Source organism: Fundulus heteroclitus, chromosome 20 (genome assembly GCF_011125445.2).
Source record: "Fundulus heteroclitus isolate FHET01 chromosome 20, MU-UCD_Fhet_4.1, whole genome shotgun sequence".
In the NCBI taxonomy this organism is placed as follows: Eukaryota; Metazoa; Chordata; class Actinopteri; order Cyprinodontiformes; family Fundulidae; genus Fundulus; species Fundulus heteroclitus.
The window spans coordinates 32891613-32911594 of record NC_046380.1 but is presented as its reverse complement, the minus strand read 5'-3'; the positions used below and the strand labels follow the sequence as shown (position 1 = coordinate 32911594).

The 19982-nt window shown below is 42.4% G+C and overlaps 2 protein-coding genes across 2 annotated transcripts in view; both read right to left on the bottom strand.

Moving 5' to 3' along the window:
* The window catches only part of LOC105926017 (interferon-induced GTP-binding protein Mx), a 37772-nt gene extending 18124 nt beyond the window's left edge, over positions 1-19648 (bottom strand). Inside the window, exon 1 of the mRNA XM_036151855.1 lies at positions 19590-19648. Within this exon, the coding sequence (XP_036007748.1) occupies positions 19590-19616 (27 nt within the window). The 5' untranslated portion in view covers positions 19617-19648. The remainder of the gene's footprint in view (positions 1-19589) is intronic.
* Positions 814-19627, bottom strand: LOC105926032 (interferon-induced GTP-binding protein Mx). Its single transcript, XM_012862187.3, has 12 exons — positions 19430-19627; positions 15270-15410; positions 15019-15173; positions 14666-14804; positions 14384-14582; positions 14215-14293; positions 14004-14126; positions 13773-13914; positions 13467-13625; positions 5441-5517; positions 2581-2787; positions 814-1421 (listed from the first exon to the last, which is right to left on the bottom strand). The coding sequence occupies exons 1-12, from the start codon at positions 19614-19616 to the stop codon at positions 1161-1163; spliced, it is 1869 nt and encodes a 622-aa protein (XP_012717641.2). The 5' UTR covers positions 19617-19627; the 3' UTR covers positions 814-1160.
* Positions 19649-19982: the final 334 nt, after the last annotated feature.

Sequence of the window (19982 nt, the reverse complement as noted above, 5' to 3'; positions counted from 1 at the left end):
CCATTTTAAGTTGTATAAAAAGTGGGTACCATTTTACAATAAGGCCAACTAATGGTTTATAGATACATTATTAACTAATTAATCTGTAAACACTTTAATTCATTCTTGTGTGTTTATTAGGCATTTATTAAGTGTGAGCAAGAGACAAACCTTAGTGGTATCTGATGTTCACCATGCTCAGATTAAAAAAAATAAATAATAATTTTAACAAACATCTGATGTACAAGTAGGTTTAACAAAGAGTTGCTCTATCGCTGTCCCATTGGTCTAGTAATTTCATCAGCATGTCCTTCATAGGACTCCCTGGTCGTAACAGATGTCCTTGATTAATCAGAACCCCCCTGAAAATGGTAGTACTTAATGAGCTTGATTGTGGGAATGACAATAGGTGTTTTTATATATATATATATATATATATATATATATATATATATATATATATATATATATATATATATATATATATATATATATATATATATATATACACCTGTTTTTGACTGTTTTTGACTATACATTTTGACATTATGACTGCATTCGTTCAATGGTTTATGTTTTATTATGTACCTTTCACAATTCCATGTGTAAACATGGAATAGACATTTTTAAAAGTTTCTGTTTGATATTTCTCTTTTTTATTTGTAAAAATATTTTGTACTGTCTCATGAAGGGAAGGACCTTTTTACAATTCAGAATTAACCACAAAATTAACTGCAAAACGTCAGGAGACCACGCTGGGACAGTGAGTCTGCAAGCTCCTGAAGGAATAGATTAAAATCCTGAAGTGGTATAGAAAAAAATGAATGACACGTGTAAGATTTCAGCCCTCCTTCCTTTGCTTTATTAAATGTTATGCATTCATTGCAACAAAAGGCAAATATAAGTGGTTAAACAGAAAATACAAGAAAATAAAAAGTAGGAGATGCATTGAAAACAATCCCCACTTTTACGAGAATAAAGCACTATTTGACACACAGGCTTACTGAGAAAAAAAAACACCTAGAAATATGGCTAGCAACATTCTGTTAAATAAAAATAATGAAAAAAACTTAACTCTATATAGAAGACATCTTAAATGAACAAGCTTTTTCAGATTACTTTTTGTAGACAGACTTTTCCTAAAAATCCATCAAGTGAAACTTCTGATTTCATGCAACACGCTAAACCTGTGTGGAGTTGAAGTCATATATGTTCATGCTGAATTCACTCAGCAGAATGCGGGCCTTGGAGAGGCGTTTGATGGAGCCGTGCAGGTGGATCCTGTGGTCTTTTATGCCTCCGTCCTCTTGCAGCAGCAGCTCCATTTTCTCCTTGTCTTGAAGCATCTGCAGCATGTCTCTCTGCAGCTGGATGGCAGACTCCTGTAGCATCTGGTACTGGATCACCAGGGGGATCTGGTCGGCCAGACGCTGACCAGCAATCTGTGGCATACAGAGAAACAAGCAGCGGTTTATTCTAGGAGTCAGTGTTGCATCCTGCTTCTTGGTCTGGGAGCTTGACCTTGCATCTGCTCCTCTTTGGAATGGTAAAGAGTTTTATGATCACAACTACTCCATGGCTGTCACGATTTGGGTTTGGTTATATTTTCTTGGACTGTTTGAACTGATTACTTTCCTCTCATCTCTGTCATCTTCTAGCCACCACCCAGCTAGTTTTTTTAAGCTGCTTCTACTTTTGACACATTGTCCAATCATGCAGTTAAACCAGATATTTACATGTACCGTATAAAAAAAAGACACACAACCATTTTTTTTCTCATTGTCTGACATTAAATCAGACTAAGCTTTTCCTGATTATTTAAGTTTAGATTACTTAAAATAGGCACATTTCCTAACTGCCAGAATAATGGGGGAGTACATTCTTCAAACTCACTAGTATACATACACTTAGAAGACTGTGTCTTTAAATAATTTGAGAAAGCTCAAACTACAATCACACTGATTTCTGATTGGTTCATTTAGTTACAGTTAAGTTATAATGAGTCCCACCTGTGGGTTTACTTTAAAGCCACGCCTTAAAGCTGTCTCTTCCTTTTGTGACATCATAGAAAAATCGATAGACGGCAATCAAGATGTCAGGAAGAGAATTGTGAGCCTCCACAAGGCTGGTTTACCCTTGTGTAGGATTTCTAGAAGCCTGACGTGTTTTTGTGTGAAAAGTGTAGATCGACCCCAGAACAATTTGTGTGAGCAAGGTTGCTCACAAACCTGACGCAGTTCTGTCAGGAGGAGCGGGTCAACATTTCAGCAAACTAGTGTTAGATCTCTGTGGTAGGATACCCAGAACATTTGACTCAAGTCATACAGTTTAAATGACTGCTCTACCACACAGGAAATGACGATGGCAACTTTTGAATTCTAAAAAAGGTTTGTTTTTCCTCTTTAATCTGGCATTTAGCAAATAGAAATAATCCGGGTAACCCTAACTGACCTAAACAGGAAACGTTCAGCGTGATTTAATGTCAGACAATGAGAAAAGGTCTAATAGTTGGTCTATGCAGCGTGTGTCAACGTCTGGTTTCAACAGTGTATTATGGTTTGATTACCCATTAAAGGAGCTGCAGTCTTACGTAAACCTTACTTGGTAATAGGATTTCAGGTGTCTCATCATCTCCTTCAGGTTGGCTCCAGCATCACAATTAACGGCGCCATCTTCTCTCTTCCTCTTCCCCAACTTCTTGCTGTATCTGCAGTCCTGAGTGTAAACGATCAGCTCCATCCTAAACTGGGTCCGCAGCATGGACTCTGCCAAGGCTTCCTTGTCGTTACTGATGGCTTCGATCTTCATCTGAAACACATGAAAGGTTTTTCTGTTGACATGTGGTTCACTTATCGATATGGTAAAACAAAACTATTCTGACTTATTTGGTACCTCTGAACAACCACGTGGAGAATTTACAGTGCTAAAAAATATTGCATTCAATGCAAATTGCTGTCAAACTTCATTCAACTTGAGGCGTGGGAAAAACACAAAGGGAACTCCAACTGCTACTGGTAGTCAATAATAGAACTAATCCCCATATCGCCCCCACCCTGCATCTTTAAAAGTAATGTAAAGTTAATTACATAACCACACCTAAAGTAACCCGTCCCTGTTCAAAGTGGAAACAAAAGGCACAGTAAACTGTTTTGTACATAGCAACAGGAACAAAAACAAAACAAATAAACAAAAAAACTTTTTATGTGGCCCCATTCTCCATTTTCAACTTTACAAATGACAAATTTTCTTATATTTATATAAGAATTATGTTGTTTATTAGGTCTATATGAGGCAGTTACTGTTACTAGAGTACGCCTCCCTTGATACTGTCCTTTTCCTTTTTAAACAAATTTTTGTATTTTATTTACCATTTTATAATCAGCTAAAACCCACTGAGACCAGGGTCTCTTTTTACAAAGGTACAAGAGCAGCCGCTGCAGAAACACTTAAAATAAAACGGTACCGGTAATTTACATGTAAAGTGTAAATCTATTATAAGCAGTAATTTTAAAAAGCAGTACAGTTTTGGACAGTAAAAGAAGATAAAGTGCAATAACTGTCTACAATATAATAACAAATACAGTTTGAAATTGACCAAAAGGTAAAGGTTTTCACTGTAACATCACTGGCACTGATTTGGGGGTGCCTTTTTCCTTTTACATCGGAAAGAACTGAAAGTTTTAAATGAGACAAGTTCAGACATTTTTAATTCAGTTTTTCTAGCACAAGGGGCAGAGTAACTAAAAGCTTGCTCTACTATCTCTGTACCAACCCGAGGAACGTGCAGGTGGATAAAATCGTTAAAGCCTAGAGCATAATGGCTGGTGGTTCTTTTCAGAAATACACAAAGAAAGAATGGGGCCAAGCCAAGTAGTAAACACTACTTTGTTTTTTTTATTAAGGAAAAGTAGTTGGAAAAAGTATCGCGAGTGGCAATGGCTTAAGCATTTGGTGAAATGAAACTCTTGCTATCTTCGTTACCGAAGGTAACAGCATTTCCACACACACATACAGTGAGAAGGTAACTCAACGGACTGGGACTATAACCAACTGTGTAGTCTTAAAAAACCCAGTGATCAGTGAGGCCAGTCAGAAAAAAAATACATTCGTTTTCTAGGGAGCATGATGATTGAGCTCCGAAAGACTTGAAGAAGGCCATGTGGTCTGATGAGTCCAGATTTACCTTGTTCCAGAGGTATGGGCGCATCAGATTATAAAGAGATGCACATGAAGAGATGCACCCATCATGCCTAGTGCCTAATCTGCAGCCTGTGGGGGGAGTGTTATGGGCTGGGGTTTGTAGAGTTGGTCAGGTCTTAGGTTCAGCTACATTCTGTTCCCAAAGGATGAGATCAGCTGACTAAATATACTGAATGACCTGATGTCTCATTTATAAAACATAATTTATAGGATGTATAAATTGGCGTACGCCAAAAAGACCCTGATCTATAAAACCATGCACATGCACGCCAGCAAGCAACTTTGCTTTATAAATCACAGCTGCATCTGAACGTTTGCGTACCGGGTTCCACCTCATGTTTTGCCTTCTACATGCCCAGATGCAGCCATAAATGGTCAATGCAAAGCACCTCATAAATGGTTATGTGTATTTAAATGAGTCATTGTTATTTCGTGGTTAACAAAGCCAACCACGGAACACATCCATTGTCTCTACAAAATCTTCGCAAAAAAAATTAATGCATCTCTGGATGGAAATAAATGTGCCATCGCAGGTGTTTATTGAAATGATTACATAGCAAATGCATGTTTTAATCAAAGCAAAAAGAGGTCCAATTTTGGGAGGGTGTGGACAGGTACCTTAATAAGCAAAAATACATAAATGAATTGTAAATGTGGCATCTGGTGACCCTAGAAACAAGAGAAGAACTATGCAGAGGTGTCTGGATTGCTTGTGATTTATTTACTGCTTTACCATTATACCAGCTTTTTTAAATGAACTTAAAGCAACACAAGTAACAAGTAACATTTTTACCTTAATGTATCATCTTCGAAGTCCCTGTGATGGTAATCTAAGTGTTTATGAGACGATGGGGGAGTCTGTTATATCTTGTAAATTTTGTGAGTAGCAGGTTGTTGATTATTGGGCTTGTTTTTGACCGTGAAGTCACTTATTTAGGCTGCAAAATAAGCAAGACCTATTCAGAGTAATGGTCACGCTGCTGCACGTGGGCAGGCCTAAACTATCCATCTGTATACAGACATTCCTCTCTCTATCTTTCTCTCCAGCTGTTTTGAGAGTGACAGTGAGCTGTAGCAGCGGAGGGCAGCCTGTATTTAAGACAGTGCTAGTTTCAAAAGGTCCTGTAGGGGGAGCACTACCTGAAATTACTTAGTGCCGCTTTAATCTATCAAATAAAATTGTTTATTTGCAATAATGTCTGAAGGTACTCTGAACTTTGATCTACAACACACAAAAAAAAATCACGATGTATGACAATACCTTAGCTGTTCTGATCAGGTTAGGCAGGCCAACCAAGCTCCTGTGGGCCAGTCCAAGTAGCTCCTTCTTCACAAGTTCTAGCGATACACAAACATAAAAGAATAACAAACAATAAGTTTTAGATTATTAATACAGTTTTTATTGGTTGCTTTGACGCAGCAGTCAACTCAAAACCCACATTTTTCAAAACCTTTAACGCAGAGGCCTAAACAGTGGCACCAATGGTCAAAATTAAACATTTTGTTTGCTAAAGGCTCCAACTCTGCCAAAACATTTAACATATGATCCAAAAGCACATTTTACCCTCAAACAACACAACTTGCACACAAATGTTTGAGCCCTTCCAATCATTCGTAACACAAGGGGCAACAAAATACAAAACACCACACTCAATGTGAATCAGTGTACCATTGCTGGTTCATTGTATCCAAAGACTGTACGCAGCTTACATGTCAGTGTCATTTGTAATCAAATTTGCCTTTTTGCAAAAAATGGATCCAGAAGCAAATATGTTGTGATGCAAATTTTATTGATTCTTCATTCTTTTTTTCCAGATAAACAAATGAAATATTCAAAAAAATTACAGATTCCAACAGAAAATACTAGAGCTGTTTGTTCCTTCTAGTCCATTCTGTCCTGACGAATAGGCCACATGGCCTCATCTACGTCACATTCAATATTTTCCCTTGTGATGCACCTTGGGAAAAATCTTCTTGCATGCCTGATCCATCCTTGACATGCCTCTGCATCTACATCATGGGCAGCAGCAGTCATTGCATTGAGCAAGGGCATCTGCTCATAGGGGCAGTGATCATATACCTTCCATCTCCATGCACTGAAGAATTCCTCTATAGGAATAGATAGTGATGTATATACTGTATAGCAGCAATACCTGCTGTCCCGTTGAAAAACTCTTACAATGGATGCAACCTTGTTTCTATTGAGAAAAGTTTGGACTTTTTCTAAGTGAAAGGCCATGATTTACCACATGATCAATCATAGTTGCCCAAATGTCATCTGTAACTTCAGCCCTTCCAGCTAGACCTCCACCTCACACATGGATTCCTCTTCCTCATAATCTTCTTCCCCTGACCCATCTACCTCTTACTCTGACTCTGATCTGCCTTAGACCATCTAAGCTTGCAAAGAGCAACACACAACATGGCACCTTTTACGTAAAGCCTGCAAACTGATTGCAAATTGAAAAATTGTGTAAAGAGGTGTCAATCAGGTGCTCCAGTGATTTAATTCTGATCAAGAAGTTTCTAAGAGCTTGGAACATATGGTTTCTGTTTTGCTACCACAGCTAAAGCAATGGAGTTTGGACTGCATGAATGACATCTGTGTTAACTGTTTTGCAAAATGGTGGGGAAAATGTGTTAAACCAATGAAAATGGGTTAACTCATTTGCAGGCGGTGTCTTTTGCTCTGCTGAGATGGTGATGAAGAAAATTGAGAGGTTGCCAGTTTCTTCAAACAGGTCAAAGCAATCTATAAAAACTGTAATATCAGATAAATGATGTGCACTAAATCAGACCATTACAACAATACCAATTTGAAAAATGTGTTTATATCTGAGTTTCTGCTAGCTTTGTAAGTTAAATTACAGACTTTTCAATGAATTTTAAAAAAGAATAAAAAAACATATAAAGTCATGTGACTTGAGTCATTTTAACTTAAACAACTTCTGTAGACAGTAGGCTTAGTCAACATTAATGACAAGAGGTTTTAGCCAACTACTGAAATACTTGAAATACAAGTCCATCTCGCTATACTGTAAACACTTTTCTTACGATGAAAGAGCTGGTAGCAACAACGTGCTAAACACACTAAGCCAGTGTTAAGAGCAGAATCCTTCACATGAAAGCTGATTGTTGGATAATTGCTTGTTGCTCTGCATCATGGGGCTTGTAGGCTTGTCACAGCATAGTAACGTCAGAATTACCCCACTGAGACTACAATTCATGGTACAAAGGAATGCCTCAGGTGCATTTCTCAAAGAACAAAAACTGTTAAATGAAGTGTCAGGGATCTGGGTGGTGCCATGTTTGTGTGGAGTTTTTTTCTCCCTCTAAACTGCAGGTTTCCCTGGAGGGCGGGGTTAGAACGCTGTGCTCCTCCACGCTTACTTTTAATCAAGCTCATCTGGTGCAATTTAAAGGGGAACTGGCTGGGAGCTGGGAGTGTCAACCTATGGGGTACCTGTTGCCCTCTATAGTATTTATTGTGTTGACCTCCTAGTGATTACCTGACTTTATGCTAACCTCGCTTTCTCTCCGTCTTCCCAAGGTTACCTCTTGAGTTATCGCCTCAATCCTTTGCTGAGTGAAACTTCCTGAATTGGCTGTTCAAATCTCCCGGAGTTATAATCTCACGTACAGCTTCTTTCCAAGACCAGAAACATCAAATTCCTCTCTATTGAAACTTTCAAACCTAACCTGCCTGTCGTCAAACGGTCCAACAATACTCAATACTGAGGCCGAGCTCACCTGGATCCAGTCATTCTACAACAGACCAGGGAGATGGACGCTCTAATTTTACTTGCCAAGATTTTCACTCATTTATCCGTTCAGCTTGTCTTTCGTCTTTTTTCTGTGACACACCATTCCCTTGTACTTCAATAAACCTGTAAAACTTTGATCACTGTCTCTTGATAGTTTTCCAGCATGCATGTGAGCGAGAAGTTTGCCTCAAATCATGGCAGGGAGATGAAACAATAAATGATTAAATAAATGTAAAAGTTAACAAACTATAATTTAGGATGAAAATGTGAGTGTTGTTAGGTATTTCTAAGGGCCTAAGGTTAACAATATAACATTTTAAGACCTCATATAAGCTTATTCGCGAGCATGCTTTATACGCCATACTTGTTAATAATTCACAAATAGTACAGACACGTTGTTGCCTTGTTTGAGACAGAGCTATTGATGTACGTTTCTCGCAGATTGTACCAGATAATAGGACTAAATGATATAGAAAAAAAGCATATAGATAAAATAGAACCCCTCCCTGGGCTGCCACCTTACCGTGGTGGAGGGGTTTGAGTGTCCCAATGATCCTAGGAGCTATGCTGTCAGGGGCTTTAAGCCCCTAGTAGGGTCACCCAAGGCAGACAGGTCCTAGGTGAGGGACCAGACAAAGTGCAGCCCAAAATGCCTCTTATGATGAATACAATTATTGGACCTCGTGTTCCCTCGCCCGGACGCGGGTCACCGGGGCCCCACTCTGGAGCCAGGCCTGGAGGTGGGGCACGTTGGCGAGCGTCTGGTGGCCGGGCTTTTGCCCATGGAGCCCGGCCGGGCTCAGCCCGAAGAGGCGACATGGGTCCCCCTTCCGATGGGCTCACCAACTGTCGGAGGGGCCAAAGGGGTCGGGTGCAATGTGTAACGGGTAGCAGTGGAGGGCGGGGACCTTGGCGTTCCGATCCTCGGCTGCAGAAGCTGGCTCTTGGGACGTGGAATGTCACCTCTCTGGTGGGGAAGGAGCCTGAGCTTGTGCGCGAGGTTGAGAGGTTCCGACTAGAGATAGTCGGACTCACCTCGACGCGCCGCTCTGGCTCCGGAACCAGTCTCCTTGAGAGGGGCTGGACATTCTTCCACTCTGGAGTTGCCCATGGTGAGAGGCGCCGAGCTGGGGTTGGCATACTTGTTGCCCCCCATCTCGGTGCCTGCACGTTGGGGTTTTCCCCGGTGAACGAGAGGGTGGCCTCCCTCCGCATCCGTGTGGGGGGACGGGTTCTGACTGTTGTTTGCGCTTATGCGCCAAACAGCAGTTCAGATTACCCACCCTTTTTGGAGTCCTTGGAAGGGGTACTGGAGAGTGCCCCTCCTGGGGACTCCCTCGTTTTGCTGGGGGACTTCAACGCTCACGTGGGCAATGACAGTGGGACCTGGAGGGGCGTGGTTGGGAGGAATGGCCCACCTGATCTGAACTCGAGTGGTGTTTTGTTGTTGGACTTCTGTGCTCGTCATGGATTGTCCATCACAAACACCATGTTCAAGCATAAGGGTGTCCATATGTGCTCTTGGCACCAGGACACCCTAGGTCGCAGTTCAATGATCGACTTTGTTGTCGTTTCATCTGACCTGCGGCCGCATGTCTTGGACACTCGGGTGAAGAGAGGGGCGGAGCTCTCCACCGACCACTACCTGGTGGTGAGTTGGCTCCGATGGCGGGGGAGGAAGCCGGTCCGACCGGGCAGGCCCAAACGCACTGTGAGGGTTTGCTGGGAACATCTGGCGGAGTCCCCTGTGAGGCGGAGCTTTAACTCCCACCTCCGGGAGAACTTTAAACACGTCCCGAGGGAGGCGGGGGACATTGAGTCTGAATGGACCATGTTCCACGCCTCTATTGCTGAGGCGGCTAGTCGGAGCTGTGGCCGCAAGGTTGTCGGTGCATGTCGTGGCGGCAACCCTCGAACCCGCTGGTGGACACCAGCGGTGAGGGAAGCCGTCAAGCTGAAGAAGGAGTCCTATCGGGCTTTTTTTGGCCTGTGGGACTCCGGAAGCAGCTGATGTGTACCGGCAGTCGAAGCGGCAGGCGGCTCGGCTGGTCGCCGAGGCAAAAACTCGGGCGTGGGAAGAGTTCGGAGAGGCCATGGAGAAAGACTTCCGTACGGCTTCGAAGCGATTCTGGTCCACCATCCGGCGTCTCAGGAGGGGGAAGCAGTGCAGTACCAACACTGTTTACAGTGGGGGTGGTGTGCTGCTGACCTCGACTCGGGACGTCGTGCGTCGGTGGGCGGAATACTTCGAAGACCTCCTTAATCCCACCAACACGTCTTCCACTGAGGAAGCAGAGCCTGAGGACTCTGGGTCGGGTTCTCCCATCTCTGGTGCTGAGGTTGCCGAGGTTGTTAAAAAGCTCCTCGGTGGCAAGGCTCCGGGGGTGGATGAGATTCGCCCTGAGTACCTTAAGGCTCTGGATGTTGTGGGGCTGTGTTGGTTAACGCGGCTCTGCAACATTGCGTGGACATCGGGGGCAGTTCCCCTGGATTGGCAGACTGGGGTGGTGGTCCCCCTATTTAAAAAGGGGGACCGGAGGGTGTGTTCCAACTACAGAGGAATCACACTCTTAAGCCTCCCTGGTAAGGTCTATTCAGGGGTTCTGGAAAGGAGGGTCCGTCGGATAGTCGAATCTCGGATTCAGGAAGAGCAGTGTGGTTTTCGTCCTGGCCGTGGAACACTGGACCAGCTCTATACCCTCAGCAGGATTCTTGAGGGGGCATGGGAGTTTGCCCAACCAGTCTACATGTGTTTTGTGGATCTGGAGAAGGCATTCGACCGTGTCCCCCGGGGGATCCTGTGGGGGGTACTCCGGGAGTATGGAGTACCGGACCCTTTAATAAGGGCTGTCAGGTCTCTGTACGACCGGTGTCAGAGTCTGGTCCGCATTGCCGGCAGTAAGTCGGACTCGTTTCCGGTGAGAGTTGGACTCCGCCAAGGCTGCCCTTTGTCACCGATTCTGTTCATAACTTTTATGGACAGAATTTCTAGGCGCAGCCAAGGTGTTGAGGGGATCCGCTTTGGTGGCCTTAGGATTGCGTCTCTGCTATTCGCGGATGACGTGGTCCTATTGGCTTCATCAGGGCGTGATCTACAGCTCTCACTGGAGCGGTTCGCAGCCGAGTGCGAAGCGGCCGGGATGAAAATCAGTGCCTCCAAATCCGAGACCATGGTCTTGAACCGGAAAAGGGTAGAGTGCCTTCTCCGGGTTGGGGAGGATGTCCTGCCCCTAGTGGAGGAGTTCAAGTATCTTGGGGTCTTGTTCACGAATGAGGGGAAGATGGAGCGGGAGATCGACAGGCGGATTGGTGCAGCGTCTGCTGTGAAGCGGGCGCTGTACCGATCCGTTGTGGTGAAGAGAGAGCTGAGCCAAAAGGCGAAGCTCTCGATTTACCGGTCGATCTACGTTCCTACCCTCATCTATGGTCACGAGCTTTGGGTCGTGACCGAAAGAACGAGATCCCGGATACAAGCGGCTGAAATGAGTTTTCTCCGTAGTGTGTCTGGGCTCTCCCTTAGAGATAGGGTGAGGAGCTCAGTCATCCGGGGAGGACTCAGAGTAGAGCCGCTGCTCCTCCACGTCGAGAGGAGCCAGTTGAGGTGGCTCGGGCATCTGGTCAGGATGCCTCCTGGACGCCTCCCTGGAGAGGTGTTCCGGGCACGTCCCACCGGGAGGAGGCCCAGGGGAAGACCCAGGACACGCTGGAGGGACTATGTCTCCCGGCTGGCCTGGGAACGCCTTGGGGTTCCTCCTGAGGAGCTGGCCCAAGTGGCTGGGGAGAGGGACGTCTGGGCCTCCCTACTAAAGCTGCTACCCCCGCGACCCGACCCCGGATAAGCGGAAGACGACGGACGGACGGACGGAGATAAAATAGAAATGATATTGATCGTTATCGATAATTATAAACAAATTCAAAAAACATCATTTAAGTTCAGCCCTGGCCATTTTATGCTGACCTATATTTAGATACAGAACACACAAACACTGAATTCAAACTCAATCCCTTATTCAACCAACTTTTTAACAAAACTACAAGTTTTTAAAAAAGAAAATAGAATGTGTGCTCTCTGAACTCTTTGAAGGGGGCGGAGCTTGGTGAATGTGCGGTCCTGGGTCTGTGTTTGTGATTGGTTAGGAAGATTTAAATGACAGTAATATTAACCTACATAGGTAGAACGCAAAAGGAAGGAAAACTGTTATTCTGTTGAACTTTTTACTGACCTTTTCGATATACGTCTATCGATATATATTGTTATTGAATTATTGGCCAGTCCTACCAGATAATATAACATATCAGCCTATGAACAGATGCTCTTACATCATTTATGCAAATACTGCATCCAAATACTTCATTATGTCTTATCTTACGTATTGTGGACTAAAAATACCTTCGATTATTTGAATGCATGTGCTTTTCCATGTAAAGGGGAGTGTGTTAATGTACTGGAGAGTCAAATGCTTCCCAGTGACAGGACCTGGCGACACTCACTGTTCAACTCAATAGAACAAACTGTAGCTGTTTTGCCAAGATCTTAACAGTCACGAAGCAGTCATTAAAACTGACCAACGTCATTATAGTGTTGGTCTCATTGTGTATGACGATGGCTGGAGATGAACAATTCAGAATCTCCTGGCCAATTTCCATTTTACTACTTTAGTGGAGCTTAGAGCTGTTGATCACGATTTTATTTTGTTGACCAATTCTGATTCCTCTTTAAGAACCGTCATATAAAAGATAAAACCAACACTCAAACATATATTTTTTGTCATGCTGTCATGACCAACCATTAATTATCTGTATGAGAATTAGAGATGATAGTATGCCACATGTGTAAAGAGCAGTGTAATGCCACATTACGTAATACTGCCGCACTTTGTCATAGTGTAATAAATTCAGACGTCAAAATGTAATAAAACGTCCCTAAAACTGAACCGTCTTTCACTAAGCTGAGTGAAAGACTGTGTGTAAGCTACACATTCATGGGGTTTTAACTTTGTTCTCTCTCTCTCTCTCTCTCTCTCTCTCTCTCTCTCTCTCTCTCTCTCTCTCTCTCTCTATATATATATATATATATATATATATATATATATATATATATATATATATATATATATATATATACACTCTGGTGTCAATTAGGCTGGGTTTAGGTAGGTATAAACCTGTAAAGTTTAGGGTTAGCGTCAGGGTCAGGGCTAGGCCATAGTCTTGAAGATGAATCGAAGTCTATGGGAGACAGTGCACAGTCCTCGCTAGTCCACTTAACAAGGATGTGTGTGTGTGTGTGTGTGTGTGGCGGAGAGACCATCTGTTCTCTTAATCACATGTCTCCTCTCAATTGAAATAGGAAAGTGTAATTTGCATTACATTTGCATTAGTTACATCGAATGCTTCTGAGAAACATTCAGCTTGGTTTTTTTGTTGTTTTGTTTTCACAGCATGGCTCGCCATTGTTCTGATGCGCCAATTCCTCTGTGCATCTCCATTGATGACCTGGAACATCACAAATAGACGGCATACCTGCCACCTCCTTGAGTTTTATGACCGCAGGCTCTTCCAGCTGTTTGATCTGCTCCTGCACCATGGCCTCGAACGTCTTATAGTTGATGAAGCCTGGCAACTCTTTCCCGCGGTACTTGCGTTCATACAGGGCCACCTCCTTCTGAATATTCCAGTTGACTGCAAGAAAGTTTAGAATAAAACGTCACCGTGTATTATCTGGAGCTGTAAAATCAGCGACAGCAAGACAAAAGGCTTAAAACTAGCCATACTATATCTTAAAAACCTTTGAAAAACTTGTAATGAAGTTTGAAAAACTTCACTTACATGTGGTTCCAGAATTGTCAATAATTGTTTTCCAAACTTGAAACTGTTGTCTGAGTGTGGAGAACATCTTGGACTTGTATCCACATCTTATGTCCTCCCCTTTGCTAAGATAAATAGCATCCTGTGTGAATGCCGTCACCCTCTACGATGAGACAACGGGATGGGAAAACTCAGTTTTTGTCACTTTCATACTTCCAACATGTAAGTAACTCTGCCAGGCAACACACTGACATCGATAAGGAAACCAAGTCTCTCAGTGGAATCAGATGGTGGTCCAAAGCCCAATTTATCCAACTTTGCCTGAGTCTCTTTCAGCTTAGTTTCCATCTGCTCTTCCAGTTTAGGCAGAGATCTCTGGAGAAAAGATTGTGTGAAACTAAGGGTTAAAATGTGTAAAGTAGTCCAACGGTAGGTATATACTTATCTAAGGAGAAATAGTGACCTGGATGTGATTCACCAGCTCAAGGGTGAGTTTCTCTGCTAGTTTGGGGACAGTGGCCAGACCTTCATACAACAGAGGCCTACAGGACGTACAAGAAAAGTAAACAACACATTTTCCTGCAGCCCTTCCTCATGTTGCTTTGTATAATTCTCAAAATGGATGTACTTACTGGAAATATGCATGATCATTAAAGAAGGCGTTCTCTCTCTCGAGTGCCTCTGCAAGAGAAAGATTCTCTAAAATCTCCTTCTGGCCCCTGCACTTGACGATCATGTAGCCCTTCTTCAGAGGGATGACTTCATTGTGGACGGTATTCAACACCGTCTCCTCCGTGCCTTTGTCCACCAAGTCGGGCTTAGTCAGGACACCTGAGCGACAGGGGAGTGCCTAAGTGCTGAAGTAGCTTTTTTAATGAGCTGTTGAGAAATGTTGCAAAAATATCTCTTTTTACCCAAAGTCCTCTCTCCAAATGGATCAACCTGCTTAGCCATCTGTAAAGCTTCTGTGGTCGCTATGTCCACATTCGATGGAACCACCACCAGACTGATGGTTTCTTGCTTCTTAATGAACTTCTCGATGAGTTTCTTGATCTGTAATTTCCAGTTTAAAGAAATTGAATATCTTAAATGGTGACTACAAGGCGTGACAAGTGTCTTGACGTGCCTGCACCAATGGAAACCCAGCTAATTATTACGCATCTAGCATGTATGCGGGAGCCATATACTGCCAACAATCTAAACACCTTGTCTTTAGACTAACTTTCTGCAAAGACACTGCGGATGAGGAAACACAGAAGAGACCGACCTGATCACCGATTCTCTCATGTTGTCCTTTCACGGCTACCCTGGCAATACCAGGAAGGTCGATCAGAGTCAAGTCCGGGACATTCGGGGAGGCAATTTCCAGAGTGATGAGTTCGTCACTGATCCCACAACCCTCTCCAGCCAATTCTGTCTGTGCTGAAGAGTGAGACAACAGGTGGATGTTCTCGTCGGTAAAGCCTATAAGATCTCAGCATCTCACATTCAACAAATAATTTGTGAACTGTGTTGTACCTTCTCGAATTTTTTCCTCCACAGTTGCAGGATCATCCAGCTCCTCCTTGTCGTTGTCTCTGTAGCTGATCTTTCCATACCACTCCTGACCTTCTTTCCTTCTCTTCATCTTCAGCTCGAGAGGACATCTCGTGACAATTCCTGGATAAATAATGAGTCGGCAACAAGAGAATGGTCACATTCACAAAACAAACAAAATGGTCCTAAATTACTGGATAGATATTTTGTAATGTATTTGATTCTAAGATGCGTTATTCATTTTTATGTTTTATGTTATTTTTTCCCAGATTGCAGTTTGTATTATATAATTTTTAAATGCTGTTATAAACACCTTTGCTCTCACTTGTCTGTATATAGTTTTGCTCCTATGTAGATCAGTGCTGTTGTCTGTAGATCGGTGTCTATGTATGTATGTATGTGTATATATATATATATATATGTATATATATATGTATATATATATTCCAATATATATATATATTGGAAGAAAGAGAGAGAGATTTATGTGTGTATATTTTGTGTGTATATTAGATTAATATGTAACTGCAAAATATGTAAGTGCGTGTACATTTTTCATCCAGTTTGATTTTAATTCAAGTAGTTTTGGCTCTGAATAAATATGTGTAATCTGTCTGAAAGGTCACGAGCATTGTGAACATATGATTAAAATGAGATCTGAGCTGCCTCCTATTCATTTTGACAGCAGCTGTCTGATCTGTGGTCTGACCCAAGATGGCCGCCCTGTAGGCACGTCAGCCTAGCGGCCGGCAGCGTCCAATGGGGCGTCTACGTATATGATGTATATGCCAGTGGGAGACCTAAGAAATCTCTGATTGGACTACAGCTCGTTTTTACTTTTGAACCAGAAGTTATTCTGGCTTTACTGTGTTTTTTAAAAACATGAATGTTCTCGGTGATCCAAACCGTAAGATGCAGTCTAAAACGCCACTTAGTCTGTTTATAAGTTTCGTTTTTATTAATTCTGCTTTTTTTTTTTTTTAACTACGTGCGCTGTGTTTCTGTGCCTCAACGCTCTAACTGGTCTGCTCCTCTCCCCTCCCTTCCCTCGGACCCAGGACTGCGGTAAAGTGAGCTCTCACTTGATTTTATTGGTCTCGCAAACACTAAGGATTACGGCACAGACGCCTGAGACTACTTTTCAAAATAAAAGCAGTATGTTCGCGGTGTATCGACTACGTCTTTTCACACATATTTACATCATTTATGATATATTTATATTCATGCTTCATGTGTCATTTTTTCCATTATTCTGGCCTGCTGGTGAAAGTGGAAATATATACTTTGGTCACACTCTTGAGCCTCAAACAACTTATTTTTTTCCAGGTGACTACCTTCACTTACAGATGACAGATGATGATCTCCAGAAGTCCATCTACATGATTTGTGATTTAAAAATAAAAACATTTAAAAACCCTTACATTGACTGAAGTTGACCAGTTTTGACAATATAAAACCTCCTAATATTGCTTAACAACTTACATCTGAATGTGATGTAGAATGAAAAAACAAGAGCCACTTGAAATCAGTATATATTAAGTAATTTTTAACAAAGTTGCTGTAGCTCTAGCGACTAAACCGTAGATAATCAATCGATGCAACCACTTCAGCATGACAGGAAAACACCCCCAGATGTGGCTCAATAAGTTTCAGCCAATTCTGATGTGGCATTTCAAAATATGAGCCATTTAAAATCAGTATATATTAAGTAATTATTAACAAAGTTGCTGTCGCTCTAGCAACTAAACCGTAGATAATCAATCGATCCTTCCACTTCAGCATGATGGTAGAACACCCCCAGATGTTGCTCAACAAGTTTCAGTGGATGTGCAATTTCAAAATAAGAGCTTTTTGAAATAATTTGTTTCATTCATCATAAGGGGTCTTTGGGCTGCTCTTTGTCTGGTCCCTCATCTAGGACCTGTCTGCCTGGGTGACCCTACTAGGGTCATTAAGCCCCTGACAGCATAGCTCCTAGGATCATTGGGACACTCATACCCCTCCACCATGATAAGGTGGCTGTCCAGGGGAGGGGTAGTGCAATACAGTTACTCTTAATAACAAAATTAGTAGTTGTCATGGTTTAGTTTTGGTCTGACTTTGTTCCCGGTTATTTTCCAGTTCCTCCTCATCTCACTCAGCTCACCGTCCACTCCCTCAGCAAACAGTCATACCTGTTAGACTTTAATTAGTCAGAACTCACTCCACCTGCCAGCCTCACTACATTAGTCTCCTTCAGTCTCAGTTCCTGCCACCTCTGTGTCTCAAGTGAAGCCTCTGCTAGCTGCTGGATTTCAGGCTACCACTCTGCTTTAAGTAAGGCCTCTGCTAACTGGACTGCCTGCTACCCCTGTGCTCCAGCAGCCCTACATCTCAAGAACTCTCTCTGGTCATCCAGCTCCTGCTCCCATCTACACCCCAGTACAGCCTCTCTGGTTTGCTCATCCGCTACTCATCTTTATTTCAATAAACTCTCAGAAATAAGCTCCGCGAGTGTGTGTGTGCTCTGTCTAGGTTCATCAAGACAAATCCCGACAATAGTGGTTGCCACAAAAGATAACTTACCCGAAAAAATAAATTTTTTAATTCAATTCAATTCAATTCAATTCAATTTTCAATTGAATTGAGCCACATCTGGGGCTGTTCTACTATCAAGCTGAAGTGGAAGGATCGATTGATTATCTACGGTTTAGTTGCTGCAGTGGCAGCAACCTTGGTCAAAATGAGTTAATATATACAGATATCAAGTAGCTCTTATTTTGAAATTCCACATCAGAACTGTCTGACACTTGTTGAGCGACATCAGGAGGTTTTCTATTGTCATGCTTGTGTAATAGTATTCACAGAAAACATCCAATTTTGTAGCAACATTTACAACAAAACAGGTCAAATTGAGTCAATGTAGAGATATTTAAATGCCTTTATTTTTAAATCCCAAATGATGTAGATTGACTTCTGGAGATCATGATCTGACATCTGTAAGTGAAAGTAGTCACCTGACAAAAAAAGGTTGTTTGAGTAGTTTTTGAGGCTAAAGAGTGTGACCAAAGTATATATTTCCATTTTCACCAGCAGACCAGAATAATAGAAAAAAATGACACATAAAGCACAAAAAACATGTCATATAACTGATGTAAATGTGTAAAAACACTTGGTCTGTACACGGCTAACATGCTGCTTTTATTTTGAAAAGTAGTCTCAGCCGTCTGTGCCGTAATCCTTAGTGTTTGCGAGACCAACAAAATCAAGTGAGGGCTCACTTTACCGCAGTGACCCACGGGCTTTTATCAGCGGCCAGCCTTATCACTACGCTTAATGTCTTTCCACTTCCACCAAAATGTCTCAATTAAAACCAATAGTAGAGTCAGTAGCTGTGTTTCATGCTCTTTTCTTTTTAACGATACAGAACCAGTGGCGCTTCGCTTCGGTGGGCGTGCTGCCTTGGCTTGAATTCAGGTGCGCAAAAATTACGTTACATGCAATTAATGTGCGCACTTTTAAGGGTTATTTCAATAAGCTTGTAACATCAGCGGTTTTAGCTCAGACCCATCATTCATTCTCTTCCCTCTAAAGGAGCCCTTTACAGTCTTTATTTATGCATTTTGCCCACTGTTGAGCAGCTGGATCATGCGTAAAGACGTTCTGTATGTAATTTATTTATAAGCATTCTGGCAACAAAGTTAGTCTTTCTATTTAAAAAAAAAAAAATACATTTAGTTCTTTATTTTCTACGGAATGTATTTCAAATGTACGGACTTGTTTTTTGTTTTGTTTTTCTATTTAGAGTTCGTAAAATACCTTTATTGTTCCTAATGTGGGACAATAACAAGTATTTCCATCCCATTCTATTCTATTGTAAAACTGCTAACATGCATGTCCAATGGCCAAGTTTATCTAAGCATACCTTTACTTCTGTTTAAAACTGTAAATAAATAAAGAAATAAATACAGCAAGGGTGTACCATAATTTAGAATACATGCCGTTCCAAATGTCCCACATCCTCATTTTATCTCTTCATTCCCATCCCATTTTGTCCAATCAGAGCCGCTGTTTCTCTAAAACTATTTAAAAGCCCACCTAGCTGTGCCACTTGAACCTGTTATTTTCACCCACACAGAATGAAGCATCTTCTAATCACTCACCACTTCCTCTCGGCAGTGCCACTCCTGACAACGCCTCCAGCACCGAGCTCTTCCCGGAGCTCTGGTCTCCTATCACGGCTATGGCAGGCAGATCCAGGTCCTTCTCCACTCCCAGGGAGCGGAGGGAGTCGATCAGGTCGATGCAGGGACGCACCTTCTCCTCATACTGCTGGTTCAGGGAGTTCATTATCTGCGCCTTTGTCCTCCCAACGTATAGATGTAAAGGTGGCGATGGGGAAGTTGTTGCTCGCTGTCACACAGACGGACACCGCTGGTTTATAAGGAAAGACGAGCGCAAATTGGAAGGTATAGGCAGCCCTTAGGTTTCGCTTTCTCGGGCGGGTTTCGTTTCAGTGCAGGTTTTGTTTCCTGTCGCCAATTGCTGCATGGTTCTAAAGCCAGAGGACAAATTGCATTACTGTTCAGACAATTTTAGAGTCAATGGTGCAAAAAACAGCAGTCGAAAATTCTTTAAACTCTTAATTAATTGAAAAGTCTTTGCTGGCATTTTGCTTATGGATCTTATCAATCCACAATTTTAGGAAACATGACA

Bases quoted from the DNA above. Each gene is read 5' to 3' on its own strand.
- LOC105926032 (XM_012862187.3), bottom strand. From the start codon at position 19,616: ATGAACTCCCTGAACCAGCAGTATGAGGAGAAGGTGCGTCCCTGCATC. The intron at 14,805-15,018 runs GTCGGTCTCTTC...TGGAAATTACAG, and splicing joins ATGAGAGAATCGGTGATCAG to ATCAAGAAACTCATCGAGAA. The intron at 2,788-5,440 runs GTATTGTCATAC...CATGTGTTTCAG, and splicing joins ACCTGATCAGAACAGCTAAG to ATGAAGATCGAAGCCATCAG.